This window comes from Oryzias latipes, chromosome 3 (genome assembly GCF_053564925.1).
Source record: "Oryzias latipes strain Hd-rR chromosome 3, Olatipes_Hd-rR_3.1".
Lineage (NCBI taxonomy): Eukaryota > Metazoa > Chordata > Actinopteri > Beloniformes > Adrianichthyidae > Oryzias > Oryzias latipes.
In genome coordinates, this window is record NC_136239.1 from 15031195 (window position 1) to 15050190 (window position 18996).

The following is an 18996-nucleotide window of genomic DNA, read 5'->3' on the forward strand; positions in this document are numbered from 1 at the left end:
CATCTTTGAAGCTTGTCTAAGGTGGTTTTATCCCACATCTCCTTTTTGTGTGGACTGCTAAAACATACAGAGCCCTGGAGTTGACTTTCAAGAAAAAATAATTGGTTTCTGAAACCACTATTTTGTGGGCAAGAATTTGTTATTTGAGGCCACAATTTAGTAATTTGTGGCCACAAATTGGCATTTAATTAGCATATTGTGTGCACAACGTAGTATTTTGTGCACACACATTATTAGCATTGTCTTTCTGAACAAATTATTTTGTGTGAATTTTATGGTCACAGTTAAGTATTTTGTGACCACAAAGTGGCATTGTTTTAAACATTTTGTGTACACAAATTAGCATTATGTGGGCACAAACTAGCTTTTTGTGGGCAGAAATTTGCATCTGGGTAAAACAAATTATTACTTCTGTGCACAAATTGTCATTTTGTGAGCACAAATTAATAATAGATATTGAAGGTGTTACAGTACTAATTTAAGTGCACAAAATGCTAATTTGTGCCAACCAAAGGCTCACAAATTTTAATTGGAGAGAACAATGTATTATTATTTTTGAATTCATGTCCAGGGCTCCAAAAAATATCTTTTCTAAAATCAATATAAATGTTTTCAAGTTTTCTAATTTGACGTCTATTTTGGGGATTCAAACAAGCACACAAAAGCGTAGAACTTTAATAAGAAAGACAAAGAAAATCCGTAATGAGAAGGTGACCCTTATCACCAATATCACCAGATGAAACACATTGGGACCATCCGAATGAATAATAAACCTAATAAATAAACGTGATAAGCTTTCATGTGTGTGACATTGGCCAACCACCCCTCTATTAATAAAAGGAGGGTCGGCCAACGGTACACAAAGGAAAAGGAGAGGGGAGGGGTTTTTCATGAACTTATATCACAAAGACTTCAAAGGGAAATGAACAAGTCAAGTCATTTAAGCACATGCTGTGTTCCATCCACTCTTGGAATGGTCTGCTCCACTCAGCAGCCTGAACGGATCAGTTGAGTATCAATAAAGCTTCACAGAAAACTAAGGAGAACAAATAACTTTAAGAGAAATGCAGAAGGAATTTTAGAAATTCATTTACATATATAAAATTTATATGAAGATAAAAAAAAAAAGAATAAACCAGAGGAGATTTTTTGAAGAAGAAAAAAAGGAATATGGTGTTGGATTTAGTTGAATCACCAGATCTTTTTTAAGCCATTTAGGATTTTTTATTTTGACAAATTAAGCTTTAAAGTTGAGTATTTTTATGCTTAAAAAAGTGTGTTACATTTTTTTTGGTTATGTGCAAACATTTGTGAAGCTTTTCATCTTTTTAAAACTTTAGCAAACATTTGATCACGGAAGCTTTAAAACATTTTAACTAAGCAAGTATTTTTTTTCAATGTGATTGGGATTTGTATATTTTGCTTTTCTAAAAGTCACTCTCTGTAGGGGTGCTAATCTGTAGCTACCCAATACAAGGCGTTGGATGTGGTGCAATAAACACAAAATGCATCTAAAAAAAGCTATTCTGCTGATCACATATAAGAAATGTTAGCCATAACTGCAAATGGATTCATACGGTTCTGATCCATCAAATCACTGCTGCAGCTTCTGCTGTGATATCTGGCACAGTAATAATTAGAAATAGATCTTTTTAAGTGAAACCAGTAGCGTCTTGGGAATTAGTTTGAACCCATTTAAAAGCTCACTTAACCCTTGTGCTATCCTAGGCACTTTAACATTGTGAGTTGGGTCATCTAGACCCACTAGACTGAGCTGAACCTTTTTTCTTTAATGATTTGTGATCTTCACTGGTGTCCATGGATTACATGAAATCTTTCCACCTTTATCCACCTTTGTCATCGTAGGGAGAACAGGTCAATGTAAGGGTGGGGTCATCTAAGATAGCACAAGGGTTACAGCCGCGGGGTGCCTCTTAAACGGCTCCTAACTCCACCAGGAAACTACTGAATTTTTAGACTGGTTGCTAAAAACCACCCATAGAGTCCAGTAATCACTGAAAAGTTAACAATCTGAATGTTCTTTACTTTACCGTTAATGAGTGTCACATTTTAATGCTGTGGAAGAAAATGTTAGTGCAAACCAGAGCTTGTCTTTTTCTGCAGATTCTTTTAGCGCTGCCACTTTTGATTTAACAGAAAAGAAAAAAGATTTTCACATCAAACCTCTCGGTTTTCTGAGGAGCACTGTGCCCCAGTTATTATTTTTGTTGAAACATAGCCTTAATTAGGATGTTTTATTTATATACAGGCTTCACTTGTTTGGAGTCCAATCCACATTTAATGTACTTAGTTGAGTTGTCGAATCTTGTCATAGCTTGAGACACTTTTCTTTGGTATTTTGTTTTTGACTCAACTTTCTGCAAACACAGTTGTGTTTTTTTTAAAGCTACAATACAAACCCACGCCTTCTCTTTTTCCTTTTTAGTTTTTGTTTTAATTTGCATGTATTTTTTGACAACAAAGGGTCTGTGGATGTTTTAGTCTAGTTAAGGAGGAGGTGAACCTGCATTTTTTTCTGGATGACTTTATTGAAGTCTGCTTTGGTGTTTAATGGCGAGCAAAACCTTTTTAAAAATACTTATAATAATGATATGCAGATTTATTTCTTACTTTTAAACAACTGAAATGTTGCCCAAATTGTAAATATTTATGTATATACAATTTGGGGCAGCCTGTTGTGAAATTGGATGTAAATCATGGGGAGGGAAAAAATAACAAAAGGCAAAAAACAAAAGACAAACAGGAAATTTAAATGGCATTTTTTCTGAAATTACTGCACATCCAAGCTTTTGGATCTTTGCTGTGTTAAAATTAGTGTTGGAGAAAACTCAGAACTTACTAAAGATTGAACATATTATCATTATTATTGTTCTTATAAAAAAACTAACTATAACATCCAGTTGTTTTATGTGAACAATTTAAGCTGTGATGCATAAATACCTGTTTTACTCATGAGATAAAGCACATATGAAAACCACCTTTACATGAAAATGAGCATTTTTTTCCACAAAAAAAAGAAAGAATTTTGAAATGTGGTTGACAAAACCTCAAAGAAAAAAAGGTGTAATATCTCACTCATCACACTGCATCAAGAAAACGCCAACAACTGAGTCTGAGGTTTGTGCCTCTGAAAAGATTTAAGTATAGTTATAAATATACTGTATCAGTATTGTACAAATTCTTGCTGTTCTGGCCTTTCCCTTCAGGGGTTAACACAGCAAATCAATTTTTACTGCCTCGCTCATGGTTTGGCAGAGACTTTTACACCGGATGCTCTTCCTGACACAACTCTGTATTTTATCTGGGCTGGGGACCGGCACAGGGGGACCCAGACTTGGCCCCGCTTGTGGCTACATAGTTAGGCAGTAGCACAAAGGGTCTTGCCCAAGGACCAAGACTGGATGGAGGTCATCGTGGTTGCATCGTGCCCCCTGGGAAACCTTGGTTTCAGAAGCGCCAGTCCTACAGGTCAATATTTTTCAACACATTTTTTTTCCTGTTGAAAGCAAGAGCACTGTGACAAGCAGACAATTATACTAATAATTGGATATCAATTCATTACGTTGTGATTTTTAGGGGCAGGTGAAACTGTAAATTTTGTCTGGAGTTATTTTTAACGTCTTGATATTTTTATTCTAGCTATATTTCATTTAAGCTTTGACAGTTTTTTTAACAAGGTTTTTGACCTAAAACAGCAGTTTAATTCTGGATTTATCTCTTTTATCTTTCTTTACACACGCAGCCTAGCATGTAACCAGGAAATAACAAACGGTACAGACCAAATGTTTGGACACACCTTCTCATTCATTTGAATGAGAAGGTGTGTCCATACTGTGCATTTAATAACATTTTAAAAATTTCATATGAATTGCTTTTGGTTTGTTACGGGGTAAGGTTTATTAACAGTAAGTTTAAATACATGATGCAAAATGCTTCGAATTTAAATAAAAATCACCATTTCTTTACTTAAAAACAGATTTGTGTGGAAAGCAAATGTAGTTTTAACAGTTTGGATAACAGACATCATGGCCAATGAGTAACTCTCAGAGGAAGAACTTAGTTTATTTGAGGTTTTCAATGTTAATTACCTCTACACAACAAAAAATACAAACAGACTCCTTGCAAAACTGGGCCGTGAGCCCTGGAGAAGCAGACTTTCTTAGCCTTTATCTTTGCTCCTATAAAATTTGCATAATTAAGACCAAGACTATAAGATATGTAAGCATTTCATGTATTAAAACAATCAACATCAATTAATCATTTCAAGGACATCGCAATCCACCCAAGATAATTTCCAGCCTAGTTTTCTCAGCATGCTGGCATCATTGTGGGAATCATTAAAGATGTTTTATGAATAAATCAAAACCGAAGTCCTCTTTTTGCATTTTTTTAGCAGAAAAAATACAGTAGGATGTTATTGAAGTCTAGTTTAATTTGGAGTTAAAGTTGTTTGAGAAAAAAAGGTTGCCAGGCCACAGTTGAAAATACAGTAATATTTCTTTATCTGTTTTACCTGGATAAATAAAGGTCCAATAGAAAAATAGAAAATAACAATCATGACTGAAATCTCAAGGAAAATTATTAAAAAACCTTAATCTCTTCATTTTTTTAAAGTTTTTCTGTCCCCTTTTTTGTGTGTAATGAGCAAATTTTCCATTTTTCTCTTTCCAAAGAAGATTATCAAGATGACACACACGTGCACGTACCGATTTTTATTTGCGTACATATCAAAGCTCTTCATACTTCAACACATTACCAGGATCAGATTCTGCACTTACACATATCATGTTTGAGCCACTCTTCTCATCCGTGAATTTTAACCACCATATAAATTTATTTCCAATTATTAAAAAAAAAAAGTTGTAAATAATACTTACGGCACACCCTTTGCTCTGATACAGTGCATGTAAGAGGCATGCAACAGTCGCATATGGTTCTCTAGAATAAAGCAGACTTTGCTTAAGTTAAAACAGAAAATCTCCTTAACCACTTAGAGAAAATGAGAAAAAAAAAAATCAAACTACAGGACCACTAGCAAGGCACTTCAATATTTACAAATTCAAGTTAATTATACACAATATAAAAAGTGCATCAGATGTTTAAGAGACTGAAAAGTTAAAGTTGTAAAATTTCTCTAGATAGTATTGCTCTTATTTGTGTGCAGGTGAATTTAATTACAGTTTATGGTCAAAAGTTATCTTAGATTATGTTGCAAATAAATCCTTTAAATATAAACTTTAATATACACTATATCTACATATTTTTGGTAGGTTTTGGGTGATGACCCTGACAAAAGCCTTTTCTTTTTGTTTTTTATCTCCAACATTTTTTTTTAAAGGTTAAATAAATACAAAACACAAATTAAATGACTGGCTATGATTGTGTTCCAAAACAAGAAAAAATGTCAGGAATCAGATCATTTGAAGCTTTTTTCTTTTTCAAAGATCCTCGAAAAGAACCAGAACTATCAGACATGGAGGGACGACATGACTGGCAGAGAATCATAAATAAAGAGGCCCTAACATCCTAACAGTGCACGAGAACTGAGTGAGTCGGACAGTGCTGAATCTGCAGGAACCATGCTTCGAGGATCGAGCTGGGCCATCGATGCGGAGCTGCTGGGGGTTCCAGGTGGAGGTGGGTTAGTCCCTGAGTGTGGCGTCTCCTGTAAAAACAGTCTCCTCTGTGCCAGCGTTACCGCTCCTCAGCGACCTTCCCGTTGGTCTCTGGCTCCTCCTTATCCCTCCTCTTCTGTCTCCGGAAGAAGCCAAGCTGAGTTTGAGAAAGGAGTCAGAAAAGAGGAACGATGAGACAACAAATGCCCTCACTGGGATACATTTCAGCTTCCCTAACTAACAAAAAGGCTTTTTAGTTTGTTTTTTTTACAAGCAAATGACCAAAGGGCATTCAATTTCTAAATTCAAGACAGATTTTTCAGAAAGCTTTCACAGAAGATTTAAGATTTTCCTTTAGCTCAAATCCACATGATGCTACAATCACACTGGGCATGATATGCGCGTTCCTGAATATACATTGTTGAATGTACGATTAGCCGTGTTGTTCACACTGGACAAGCAAGAAGGGGCTTCTTCTTCTTTTTTCTTCTACTGTTTACTAGTGCATGTCCACTTCCTAATAATAATAAGAAACCATTATTTATTTAAAATTGCCTTTTAAGGAACTTAAGAAAACTGTGCAAGAGCAAGAGAAAAGCCTTCGGTTGGAAGAAACTTTGTGTGAAATGTTGAAGTGATGCAAATCTGGTTAATCTTTATCCAGGCTTTTTCTGTCACAGCTCTATTCTGATTTATGAAAGGCTAAACACAAACCCCAATTATTCATTTCTCTTCCATGATTAATTTTCAAACAATTAGCACTTAAGTCAATTAAGAGACACAATTTGAACGTCAGTACTAAATCTGAGTGGTCAAAGTTTGTCCTGGTTTAACTTTCAACACTTTGAATGTAGAAGCCCAAAACAAGCTTAAACGTATAGACTTTTTTGTTGAAAGCAGTAGCTTGAGCGTGCGTTGGCGAGGGCGGTGTGAACGTAGCTTGAAAGAAAAGAATTGCAACATTTGCCAAAAACTTCTGAAAGGTTAACGACTACAACACTGGTTTAACTTTAAAGACAAATACTTCTACACAGGGCCTTGCATGGCCAAACTACGTAGTTCCAAACATCTTCTCAAATACAGTATATGTACCAGTAGCTTTAGAATGAAACAAAAGCTGCTCTGATATCAGACTGCTCCATGAGTTGAAATGACTCGTCTTATCACTGAGACATCGAATTAGTTAGCTAATAATCCAACGATATCCAAGGTAAAGAGATCAAATAGTCTTTTTCAAGTCACAAAGTGTTTAAGAAGTGAATTACCTGCACAGAAGAACCGCGCATGCCAGGGCAACTTACCTTCCACAGAGCCAGGCTGAGCAGAGCTAACAATAAAAGCCCTCCTAGTGTGCTACCAATGATAATCCAAATGGGGATTCTGTAATCCCCCTGCTTCCTGATCTCCAGTATTATCTGTCAGGAGATGAAATAAGAAAGAGTCATTCCTCCTTTGGATGCCATACTCAGTGCAACCTGCTGTGTAGTTTTATTTGAGCACCTGTAAAAGTAGAATATGTTTATAAGAACATGTGCTTCTGTGTGTTTATGATTCAGAGCGGACAAACCTAGAACTGGACTTTAAAGGAAAACCATGGGAGTAAGGGAATTTTATCAGTCCAGTTTTACAGGTAATAAGAAGTTATAGCTTGTGATAAATATGTATAGATTACAGTATTTCTTTAGCAATACTGAACATATCTTGTTTAGGATTGGAGAGCGTGGCATAATAAGCTTGGTGTGTGTGTAATCTGTACTGCACGTTTCCAGATGATATGATTAAGGAAGTGGAGACAGCTGGCTGGAGTCACAAGGATCTTGTATACAAATATCATCCTGTTCCTGAAAATAGGTCACTGCTTCTTTTGCTACATTTAATGTCTGTGTACCAGGTCTCATAAAACTCAGTTTAACAGGTCATTTATTTCTGTTGTTTAGAGTTTTTTTTTAATAACAGTAGCTGAAAGTTTCCACGTTTATTTTTTAGACCATTACTACAAGGGACCAGTTCATTTTATAAACTGGACTGCAGTCTCTTTGAGTTTAAAAGAGACATTATTGCGGTGTCTTACACTTTACTTTTTGTTTTGCATTTGCAGTCAAATAATTTTTTTTACAAGTGGAAACCCTCAAATGGCCAATAGAGGGCGGCAAAGATTGGCTTCAGTGCTCAGATGACTACATGCTGGTCCTTTCGGTCCCTCAGCACCACAGAATATGCTTACAGGCTACAGTTAAGGAACAGTTTTCATAACTGCAGTAGCAACTCATTCCCTTGTTATGAAGAGTCCACTGTTGCGGCAAATGTTTACTTAATTTGGACTTTTTCTGAAAGGAAACCTTCTGCTTTCACTTCCTCCACATGTGTTTGGAATGATTGTTTTAGGAAAAACAGACTGAAATCAAACACAAAAACAGAGTAAAGCTGATCTTCGTCTAATGCTTTTAAGAAATCTGTTTTGAATCAAGTCAGACTCGGTTTACAGTGAGAGGAGCCGTGGACTTACATGTCTGATGGGTCTCTCTTCGTGTAACAACATGGGGCTGGAAGAGGGCAGCTCCATTGAAGCACTAGTTACTAGTTCCAGGACTTTAAACTTCAGCTGCAAGGAGAAATCACAACATAGACAGGTCATAAGTGCATCAAACTAAAGTTTAAGAGGTTTAGCCAAAACTTGCAAACACATAAGTACATCTTTCTGTACTTACTGTGTGTAAAGTATCTATTTTGAGGGCTCCTGAGATCCGTACTGCAAATTCTTTCTTGGAAGCAACATTGATGGTGCAGTGAATCGGCAGAATTAGGGTGTTGGACCGGTTCTGAGTGCAGACACAACAAAAACATGGTTCAGTAGCAGCTTTAGAAATGAAACTCTCCTTTTGGAAGTGGACTTTATTGGTTTGTTCCTCACCAAGCGGGAGAAGCGGGATAGATCCTCAGGTGACGCCCTGCTGTGTGCCACATGCTGAGGCAGTGAACAGTGTGTACCATCTCTCTGAGGTGTGACATGAGAGGACAAAAAGGCCTGTGAGCAGGTAATAATCTCTAAAAAGAGTTATCTTCACAAAACTAACTAAATGCACATGTCTTGCTGTTTCTTTGCTCATAAACGTTTATCCTTAAACCATTGATATCTATAAAACATGACCTAAAACTACTGAAAGTAGTAGGATAGTTGCAAGGAAACTGAGCTAACTTCAGTTTGCCATGCCAGCCACACTAAAACTCAGCAGCTCTTGCAATGTCTTAATGGCAGTTGCTGGAACGAAAGCTCAGAGGAAAAGATTTATCTGATTTATCTTATCAACCAGTTAGTTTTAACCCATAAGAACCCACATTCCTAAAAAATACAATAATGTGGAATATACCGCAGACCAATTGGACTGCAGAACAGATTTCTGATATGTTTCTGTTACACTTTTGTCACCAAAGGTTATGATGGGTTAAGGTCATGTCATTCAGCCACTACATACATTTGTGCATATTGCACAGATGAAAACTGGTCATACGTGTATATACGTTAAAAAAGGGAGAAAAGTTGTGCTTTTTACGTGAAATGTTCACAAACGAACTATGTTAAAACTGCAGAAGAAGTACAAATAAAAGCACGCAAAGAGCATGAGCTGTGTGTGAATATAGAGCTGTTTACATGCAAGTCATTAATGATTTGTGCGTCAATTATGTAATTTGTAATATATGCATCATATATAAAACTTATACATTGGTGGTACATGCGTGAAAAGGCCATTAGACTTAAGTTGAACGGTCATGGAATCACGCACAATTGCAAAAGATGTACACAATAATTGAATTACACAAAAAAAACTACATAAAATATGCGCAAACTGCAAAATTTTGAACAGCTCAAAACCGAATTTACGTAAAATACGACGGCCGAAACCCTCGACGGACATCTGCGCGCCTTGACGAATGACAAATGCAAGAAACATTTAGAATTACGGACATCAGACATGCATCACAGAAGACCTAAATTTTATACATGGAAAATGAGCAAAATGGATGAAGTGGCTGTGTGACACGGCCTTTAAATACTCTCAAGCTTTAAGAAAATAACAACAACATATAATCAGAATAATATGGTTTTATGGCAGATGTGTAGCATGAAAACTATATTGGACATTGATCTCTGCGTCAGTTTATTAGTCTATTGAAGAGCCAGATTCACATTTTTAATGAGCATTTACTCTGACTTCTTTAAAGTTTTAAAACACAATTCTCTAATGTTGAAAACTACCCCCCACCACATGAACTAAATGCTGAATGATTGATCCTTATCTCTTTAAAAGCATAGTACTTAAGATTTTACAAAACTTTATTTGACATTCTCGAAGGTCAAATATGAAGCCTGTACCTGGTCAAAGTAGAAATCTGATATCTGCAGGAGCTGGTTTCCGTTTTTTGTCATTTGTGGAATCTCAATGTCAAGCTGCAGATCTCTCACCGGAAAGAGTCCAAGGTTATGAATCTGGATAACAAGAGGCACAAAAGGTAAATGACTTCCAAACCCAGTTCTCCATTACAGCAAACTACAGCCGAAAACATAAGCTATTAAGTTTCACCTGAAAAGTCAAATTGAAAGGAGGACCAGTAATTCCAGGCTCCTCCAGAGAGAGCTCAGGTTTGATCTCATACCGAGTTGTATCAGAATGTCTAAGAAAGTAAAAAATAATTAACTCAAAAGTGAAACATATTGTTATTAAAATACATGATAAATAATAATAATAAATTAATTATGATACATATATTGTAATACATTTAATTTGACGTGAAACTATGTTCCTGTGATGAGGAGCATTTTTCAGTTTTTAAGTTTGAAAAACAATGTGACGAACCTTGTGAAGAGAAGATCCCCCTCATATTTCAGAGGATAATAGATTACTTTGAAATTATCAGCTTTGTTCATTTCCTCCCCATCACTGTTGAGAGAAGTAGAAAGAGCGGCGTTCACACTATCCTCAGGAAAGCGAGTTCAAGCAACCACTTTCAAAGAAAAGTCTATGCAAACACTAATAAATGCACATTTCATGCTTCAAGGTTCCAAACTTTACTGTCCATGCATAGCTACGCACATTTTAAAGACCATTTTTGGGCTCTATGTACAAAAAAAGTGCAGTCATAGAATGCAGGTTGCAAGTTAAACCACGTCCAACTAATCAGGGACTCGGATTTGGTAGTGACTTATGGATGATGTCCCTTTTAATTTACAGAAGTGTTAACCGTTTGAAAATTGATCATTGAAGAGAAATTAATAACTATGGACGGAATTCGATTACACCAAGTCTTTCATAAATCACAATGGAGCTATGAAATAAAAAGCCTGGAGCAAGTTTCACGAGATTTACACTGCTTTGACATTTCACACCAAGCTTCTTCCAACAATAGGGGGTGGACATGCATAGTATTGGGTAGTGAAAGTCCAGTGTGAACACCATTGGCTAAACGTGCGTTCTTGAACACGTGTCATGTGCCAGGTGTGAAAGTAGCTGCTGTGGTTGCATGAAGAGAGAACAGTAGAGACATTCGCCCACTGATGTGTGAATTTCAGTGATTGCTTTCTTCCCTTTAAACTTATTTTTTAGGAATATATAGCTTGGTCTGAAAATTGAAAGTCAGCGTATTCTTAGAAATGAAAATGGTGTTCACACCTGCTGGCCTGCAGTACAACTCTGACGTGGTCGAAGAGGATGGTATGACTGAACTCAAACTCAAGTCGGAATGACACCTGCACAAACAAAGGAAAGCATAGTTAGAAACGTGAATCCCTTTTGGTGAATTAGCCGCTTTATTTTACTCCCTGTTAATGAGAAACACAAAAACCCAAAGTTGTAAATAAATGCTACTGTTTCCATGCTCCAGCAGCAATGCTTCTGCATTATGGCTTTAGGAGTCAAGCCTGCAATAACCTGCTGGGATTCCAGGGATTTGACCATAAACAGCTGGTTACACAGTTGGTACTGTTTACATAGAGCCAGAGAATTTCCCATTATAACAATGCTTGCCACATTCAGAGATACAGAAGAAGTCAGGTTCAGAACAACACACAGAAAGTTTGCAGAAAAACGGCTGTGTAAATATATCAAAGCTCACGGAAGAATCCTAAACACAAACAGAGACAGCGCTCCATCAGTCTGACAGAGGAGGTCGGATTGGCAACAGAAAGCACATGAAGAAGAGCAGAGCCATGCTGGGCATTATTTAAAGTCTTCTGGATTGAGGGGAAATACTTTTGGATCCTTTCTGACCACAGAAGAATTCATAACAAGGTTAAATGCAGTCGTCTGTGAAGATGGACTGATCCATAATGAAGCACAGATGATGTCCAAAAAAGTATTTTACAAAAATTTTTATTAAAAATAGGCCAGAATAAATAATAAGATCATTCTTTAATGGAAAATACTGAAAACACAAAAGGAAAGACAAACGTGAACATTTTCTGTCCTATGAAAGATATTTGTACACTGTTCTTCAACTCAATTCTTGAGTTGTTCCTGTTTGGATGTATTTTTTGGTTACTTTTTGGAGCAATACTTAATTTTTGGCTAATAGTGGTTTCATTTTAACTCAATCTATGTCATTTTTCCCCAGAGTTAGTTTTTTTTTGGTTCCAGTTTTAAAATAACCCAGTTCCTTTTTTAACCTCAGAGTTGGGTTATAAGACAAACCAACTTGGGTTATTTTTACTTTTGGTGTTTTTGTGTGTATGTGTGCACAGCTGAACTGACGTATAGCCTCCACAATGGCACAACTTATGGGAATGGAATCTTACTGTCTGGACATGCAATACCGCAAAACAGTACCAACTAATGATAGTTGGGCTCATCTATGTAGTGTAGGGGCCAAAACCAAACTCCTCAGAGGGGTTGTACAGTCCTCCATCATAAGGTTAAAGTGATACAACCCCATCTTAACTGACACATGTTAAAGTTCCCACTGGTCAGGGAGGATTGTGCTGCTGTTCCAGGTTTAAACGCACTCCAATGAAAATTATGTTTTTGGTTGTTTTTAACAGGTTCTTGTGTCATTTTTTTCTGATGATAGAGGACATATATAAAGACAATTATAGACTTAAAACTGCATGTCTTGGTATTTCTCTATTCAAATCTTTGTGAATCAGGGGCAAATGAAAAAAAAAATGCTGTTAGAAAACCTTGTGATGTCAGAGCTACAATCTGCAGGCCACAAAATCCCTGCTCCTCTCCATTCTGATGCATCAACTTGTAAACGACTACATCCATGTATGTCTTTGTTTTTCTTGTCTGATCTGGTATCTGGCTCAAAACTGTATGGCTGGATACAAATTTGCACGCCTGTGTTGCACCACTAATGTCAGGTTAGGATTATGAGGTGCTGTAGGTTAGCGGGAGAGCTGGATGACGGGACCGGGGGGCGTGGGGGGGATTACTGTGCACAAGCTGTCCCGTCCACAGGCAAATATCGAATGAACTCCTGCAAAAACTATGCTCTGAAAGATTGACATAGGTTTTTTTGATTTTATCTAAAAATGGCACCATCATAATTAAAAGACCACTAGGAACACTTATAAAATGGTTCATAGATGATTAGAGCAGAATAATTCTTGAGGATCTCCATTAGCAGGCACAACCTCTAACCAGCAAAAGATACAAACGTTTTTACCCCTGGTCATCTTTTCTTACTTTGTGAATCAGACTTGATGTCTATGACAATTATGAATAATGATCCCAGAATGAAAACTTTTAAATTAAAATAAACCCCTTGTGTTTACAGATTTGATCTACTGGACTGTTTTTTGACTTCCATCTTGAAGGGAAAGATTTTTTTTTTTGCCTAAAACCATGAGACACGGATAATCCAAAAGGAAAAAGAACCCAGAGTGGCACATTTTATGACAGCTTTGAAGATTAGTTTCTTCCTGCTATTTTGGCATACTGAATTACAGGATTGGATTTGGGAAAATTGTTAAAAGGTTTATCTGACAGAATGAAAGCAGTGAGGTAGTTTCCTACAGAAGAGAATAATCCATCCGTATTTGCCTAGAGACTCCCTATCAGTGTGGAAATACAGATACATATTTATTTTTCTTGAACTTGATTAAAAGCATGGCTTATGTATTTAAAAAAGTGTGTAAATGAATTGCATAGAGCATTCTGATGTACGATCAGTGTCCTCCCCTACAAAGTAGATTCAAACATCGTCCATTCTAACATAAAATCCAGGGGTTTTGCCTTAAAGTCCTCTTGAAAGGGCAGTCTCATAAATAGAGCTGACATTTCAAGCCTGCAGAAGACTGGCTCAGATTCAGCAGAACTGAATCAGGAACAGATGAGGGGACTAACGGGTCAGTCTCACCTGAGATAAAACAGAGTAAAAGACATTGTCTCTGCTCTGTTTGACTCTGTTGCTAAGACATCAGCACAACTTTGAGCCTTTTTTCTGTTTGCCTGTAAAAGGGGACAGATGGGTTCATGCTCAAAGTAGTTGCTGGAAACTTTAGGATCCTTTTAACTATATTTAGATATTAATCACTGGACACAACACGACTAACAACAACATTTGGGCTCCTGCAACTCAGAGCCTTTTCTTATTTACAAAGCCAAAACTGGTACTTTTGAAAATAAAAGTGTCATGCATGCATAGTGGGAGGTGGGACAACAGGCCTATGGAAGCCCAATGCATGAGAACTTCTCTCCCCTAATCTAGTTTACTTACATGATTACTACTATTGACTATCTATCAATTTCTATTTTCATTGTGTAGAGCGGTTAGCCTAGCAACATTGATGAATCTTATAAATCGGGTTTTGAAGAAACACCTCGTCCTGAAGGGCACAAACTATTCGTGTGAAGATGGTGAATCTTATTGATTATGAAAATAAGATGTAAAAGAAGCATTTTTTGTGAAAGTCCCAGTTCAATAATCTGTTGATCTATTGTGAAAGCGTTCAATAAATTAGGATGATGTTGTTTTTTAGGCTAAATTTTAAAAAGAAGCTGTCGTTTTCTAGGGTATAGTTTCTGCAGAGTGGCAGTAGCTCGAAATTAGCCTCTGAGTTGTGGTTGGGACTGTTGGGACTGTTTACATGCTCTCTCACTACCTTACAGCCCCTGACACCCCTAACCTACGGTGGCCCAGAAGGGTCACAACACAACACATTAACTTTATACACAACACACTAACTTTACACACAACACATTAACTTTACACACAACACACTAACTTTACACACAACACACTAACTTTACACACAACACACTAACTTTACACACAACAGATTAACTTTACACACAACACATTAACTTTACACACAACACATTAACTTTACACACAACACATTAACTCACAACACAAAACAATAACTCACAACACAACACAATAACTCACAACACAACACAATAACTCACAACACAACACATTAACTCACAACACAACACATTAACTCATGGCCCAGAAGGGTCACAACACAACACATTAACTTACCTCACAACACATTAACTCACAACGGAAGTAAAGCAGCAATTGAAGTGCTTTTATTCTGAAATTTCTACTGGGCTGAGCAGCTAACTACCTAACAGAAAGTAATGTCACAGTGAGCTGTGGAGGGAGCTGCACGCGCGCTCCTCTCCTCTCCTTTTGTCCGCTCCGTCCTCTCACACAGGCACGTGCAGTCCCCAACACACACCACACACAGGACAGAGCGGAAAAAAGGAGAGGAGAGGAGCGCGCGTGCAGCGACAGAGGGGGTGTCAGAGCGGAGGGAGGAGTGTGTGTTCATATTGTGTGTGTTTAGAGGAAGGAGAACCGTAGTAAAGACAAAGTTTCTGGCAACACTGCTGCTAGCTTCTCTTGTAGCAATAACATGCTCCCTCCACAGCTCACTGTGACATTACTTTCTGTTAGGTAGTTAGCTGCTCAGCCCAGTAGAGGATTGTGAGTTAATGTGTTGTGAGGTAAGTTAATGTGTTGTGTTGTGACCCTTCTGGGCCACCGTACTAACCCAATGTTAGCAGTGTGACAAAAATGATGAGCAACATTGGATCCAGCCATACAGTTTTGAGGCCAAATATCAGCTCAGACGAGGAAAACAAAACTGTACACGATCTAGTCGTCTACAAGACCATCTTCTAATCCTGGTACAATCCTTATTTTAAGAAGAATTGAACAGTTTGCTGAAAATAATGTTTTAGACAGAAATTGAAGTCAATTTAGTCAACTGTTTACAATCTTCCATCCATCTACAGCAACTCTTGAATCCAACAAACTAGTTTTAACCAGAGGAGCCAACAAACACGTCTGGCCGTAGACCAGTGGTTCCCAAACTGGGGGGTGCGGAGGTATTGCCGGGGGGGGGGGGGGGGGGGGGGGGTGGAGTTTAGAAACAAAGGATTTGTATGTTTGTGTCAGTGTGGAGGGGCTCGAAAATATTCTAATTTTCAGAAAGGGGGGCCCTGCAGAAAAAGTTTGGGAACCACTGCCTTAGACAAAGGACAAAAGAACTTTTAAAGCAAAATGACTTAGACCGTTTATCACACTAATTATCTCATAACCTATAAAATGAGGGCTTTGGCCTTACTCCCACTTCCAAAAGCATATAAACCAGTTCATGAACTTCTCACAGAAGAGGTGAAATGTCAACAGCTCCAGTTGACTAATTAAAACAATAATTAAATCAACTACTATGCATCATCTTGGAACATTTTTTGACCCTTTAAAAAGGTTCTTTTCATCTTCATATTAATCTTCGAACTCCAATAACCTTTAAAACTCCACAGATTTTATCAGGTCTGTTTAGTATTCTGCAATTGAAAGGCTCTTTCACTTCCTGAATTTAGAGGTTGGATAAAGAGGCTTCTGATCTGCATATAACCACAATATCATTTCAATCCAGCAGAAATTCTAACAGGCTTTTCTTAATTTAACTTCAGTTCAGGTCCATTCATGAGATAGATAGTGACTTATCAACTTTACATTTCACTTTTGCTATCTTTTTTTTGTTTTGTTATTTTGAGAGGGATTGAACAGTTTGCTGAACATAATGTTTTGGACAGAAATATGGGTCAATTTAGTCAAAAGTTTACTTGTAAAATAGATGGATAAAATCCTTTTTTGTATAATAACATATTTCTGAGTTGTCCTCTGCTCAATGAGCAGCTAAAAGTAACATAGCTGAAATTAGATCACATGTTTAGAAAAATTCTGTCAAAACCAAAAGAAAGGATCTCAGAGCAAAATTATATTCTTTTCTCCATTAAACCACTAATTGTGGTAGTCATATGATGTAAATTTATTTCTGTCATTTTGCAGCCCTTGCACTAGTCCTAAAATCGGAACGGAAGAAAATGCAATTTATTTGCACCTAAATGACTTTTATGCAAACACATAATGGGTGCAATTAAAAAACAAGTTCTTTAGATCAAAATTTAGCTGTACAAGATTAAATAATGCACTTAACTAAATAAGCTGTATGACTAAAGTCAAATTATTTATTATCATGACTCAAAAACTTTAAGTTTTACAGCTGCAGAATTACAACAAAACGTAAGTCATGTTCAATAAAAGTAATAAACAAGTGAAAATTGTCTCACCTGAGTTTTTGCTCTCATGAACGGGGCACTGACATTGCAAATCTTCTCATTCTTTGTTTTGTCACTTATGTAACACTCAATTTTGATATCCGACTTGTCCTAAAAATACAAAAAATAAAAACAAAAGATACAAAAAAAGGTAAAATGTTGTTTTCAATCAAATTTGTTGATGAGATTTTAAATGGATTTAAGATGTGTTCTTCCTTAAAACTACGGTGAACACAAAATACCTTGACGATGAGGCTTGAGAAGAGCAGATTGGCAGAGTACGTAGCCCTGAAGAGAGCATTGTAGGCATTCTCTCCTTTGTTTTCCAGTTTGATGTCGACCACCATCTTCCTTCTCTTCCCCTCCAGCACTCTCAGGGGTTCTTCCATCTTGTCCTCACTTTGATGGCGGCAGAAGGCACCCAGAGATTTTACATGCTGTGCACAGAACTGTCTGAGGTGCAGAAAGAGAGGACAAAGCACTCATTTTTGAAATGTAAATATGTCACTGCTTATTGGTATGCACTAGGGATGCCACAATTCTCCGTTTTAAAACCAAAACATATTTAACAACATGAACCGAATCGTAGGGAAAGTGAAACGCTGCATACCTGTAGCCTAAAGTGTTAAACACATAGTGGTAAATTTAAGAAGTATGTATTATTACATTGTTTTATAACATTACAACTGGCTTAGTATAAGCCATCTAAAAGGGGTTTCTTCATTGTTACTTGCTTTTTAGCAAATTAAAAATATTTTTTTTTCTGAATTTTTAGTTTTTTTGTTGTTGTTGTGTAATATACATATCATAAACCAAACTGAAATAAAACTGTGACCCAAATGTCAAGGTTTGAACAGAGTAAATAAGAAAGTGTAGTGTTGCACCCCACACTGTTTTGGATGTGTACTAACCTTTGCGTCATCAGGTCGGTGGTACTCTGCAAAGACAGGTCCGGTGTGCAGTGGTCATCCTCATCACAGCCATTCCAGAAAGGCAGCTGATCGAAACAAGAACAAAGTTCTTTAATAAAATTATTAAGTGATAGAATTTTTCACAACTGTTTTATTAGAATCTGAAGACCATGCATCTCACCTCCGTCCTCAAAAGAGTTGGCCAACTGTCATCCAGAACTGGTTCATTCTCTGGATCTTGTAGGCCCACTTGAACAGCAAACACCACAGGTCTAGCATAGTCTGTTGTTTCCTGACGTAGAATATTAGAAAATTAGCCTGTTTATATGCTCTGCTCTGATTTTTTTTTTTAAATCAGCAAAATATCCTTGTAATCTAACATGAAACAATGCTCAAACGTGATCAGAGTCAATGAAAAGTGCTGCATAAATAAAGATTAAATTGATTTATTAATATTTACAAAACTTTAAAATTAAAAACTGTGGAAAAAAATTGAATTTAAATTCCTGTTTTTTCTACGGGAAATAAAGAAATTGGGGGATAAAAAGTAAACAGAAACAATGATTGTGTCTTTAGCATGGACAGGTAACAGAACCGATTTTTTTTAACTTAAGTAGTCACGCTTCCAAAGGAAAATTACTCTGCCAAAACTGAAAAGTGATCATCCAAGTAATTCAAGTAAGTGTAGGAAAAACAAATTCATGCACTGACAAAACAGCTTAACAACATCTCACTTACAAATTCTTTTGATTCAGAAAGAAAAAAAAAATTAATGTGAAAATTCTTACATTTCTAAATTATACAAAATAACGTGTGTGTTGTCTTTTTGGTAACAATAAGAACATCCCTGAAGAGTATGTCAAAAACTTTGGAAGTGCA

The 18996-nt window shown here is 36.8% G+C and overlaps 1 protein-coding gene across 2 annotated transcripts in view; it reads right to left on the reverse strand.

Annotated features, from left to right (window-relative positions):
* Positions 1-4064: 4064 nt before the first annotated feature.
* itga11a (integrin, alpha 11a) overlaps positions 4065-18996 on the reverse strand; it is a 74655-nt gene continuing 59723 nt past the window's right edge. For both annotated transcript variants that reach the window (XM_078944243.1, XM_004066955.5), the window contains 13 exons: positions 18299-18409; positions 18118-18203; positions 17449-17659; positions 17219-17317; positions 11303-11379; positions 10490-10573; positions 10217-10307; positions 10009-10122; positions 8548-8631; positions 8345-8455; positions 8143-8238; positions 6938-7051; positions 4065-5793 (listed from right to left, as the gene is read on the reverse strand). In XM_078944243.1, the coding sequence (XP_078800369.1) occupies positions 5716-5793; positions 6938-7051; positions 8143-8238; positions 8345-8455; positions 8548-8631; positions 10009-10122; positions 10217-10307; positions 10490-10573; positions 11303-11379; positions 17219-17317; positions 17449-17659; positions 18118-18203; positions 18299-18409 (1356 nt within the window). In that variant the 3' untranslated portion in view covers positions 4065-5715. The remainder of the gene's footprint in view (positions 5794-6937; positions 7052-8142; positions 8239-8344; positions 8456-8547; positions 8632-10008; positions 10123-10216; positions 10308-10489; positions 10574-11302; positions 11380-17218; positions 17318-17448; positions 17660-18117; positions 18204-18298; positions 18410-18996) is intronic.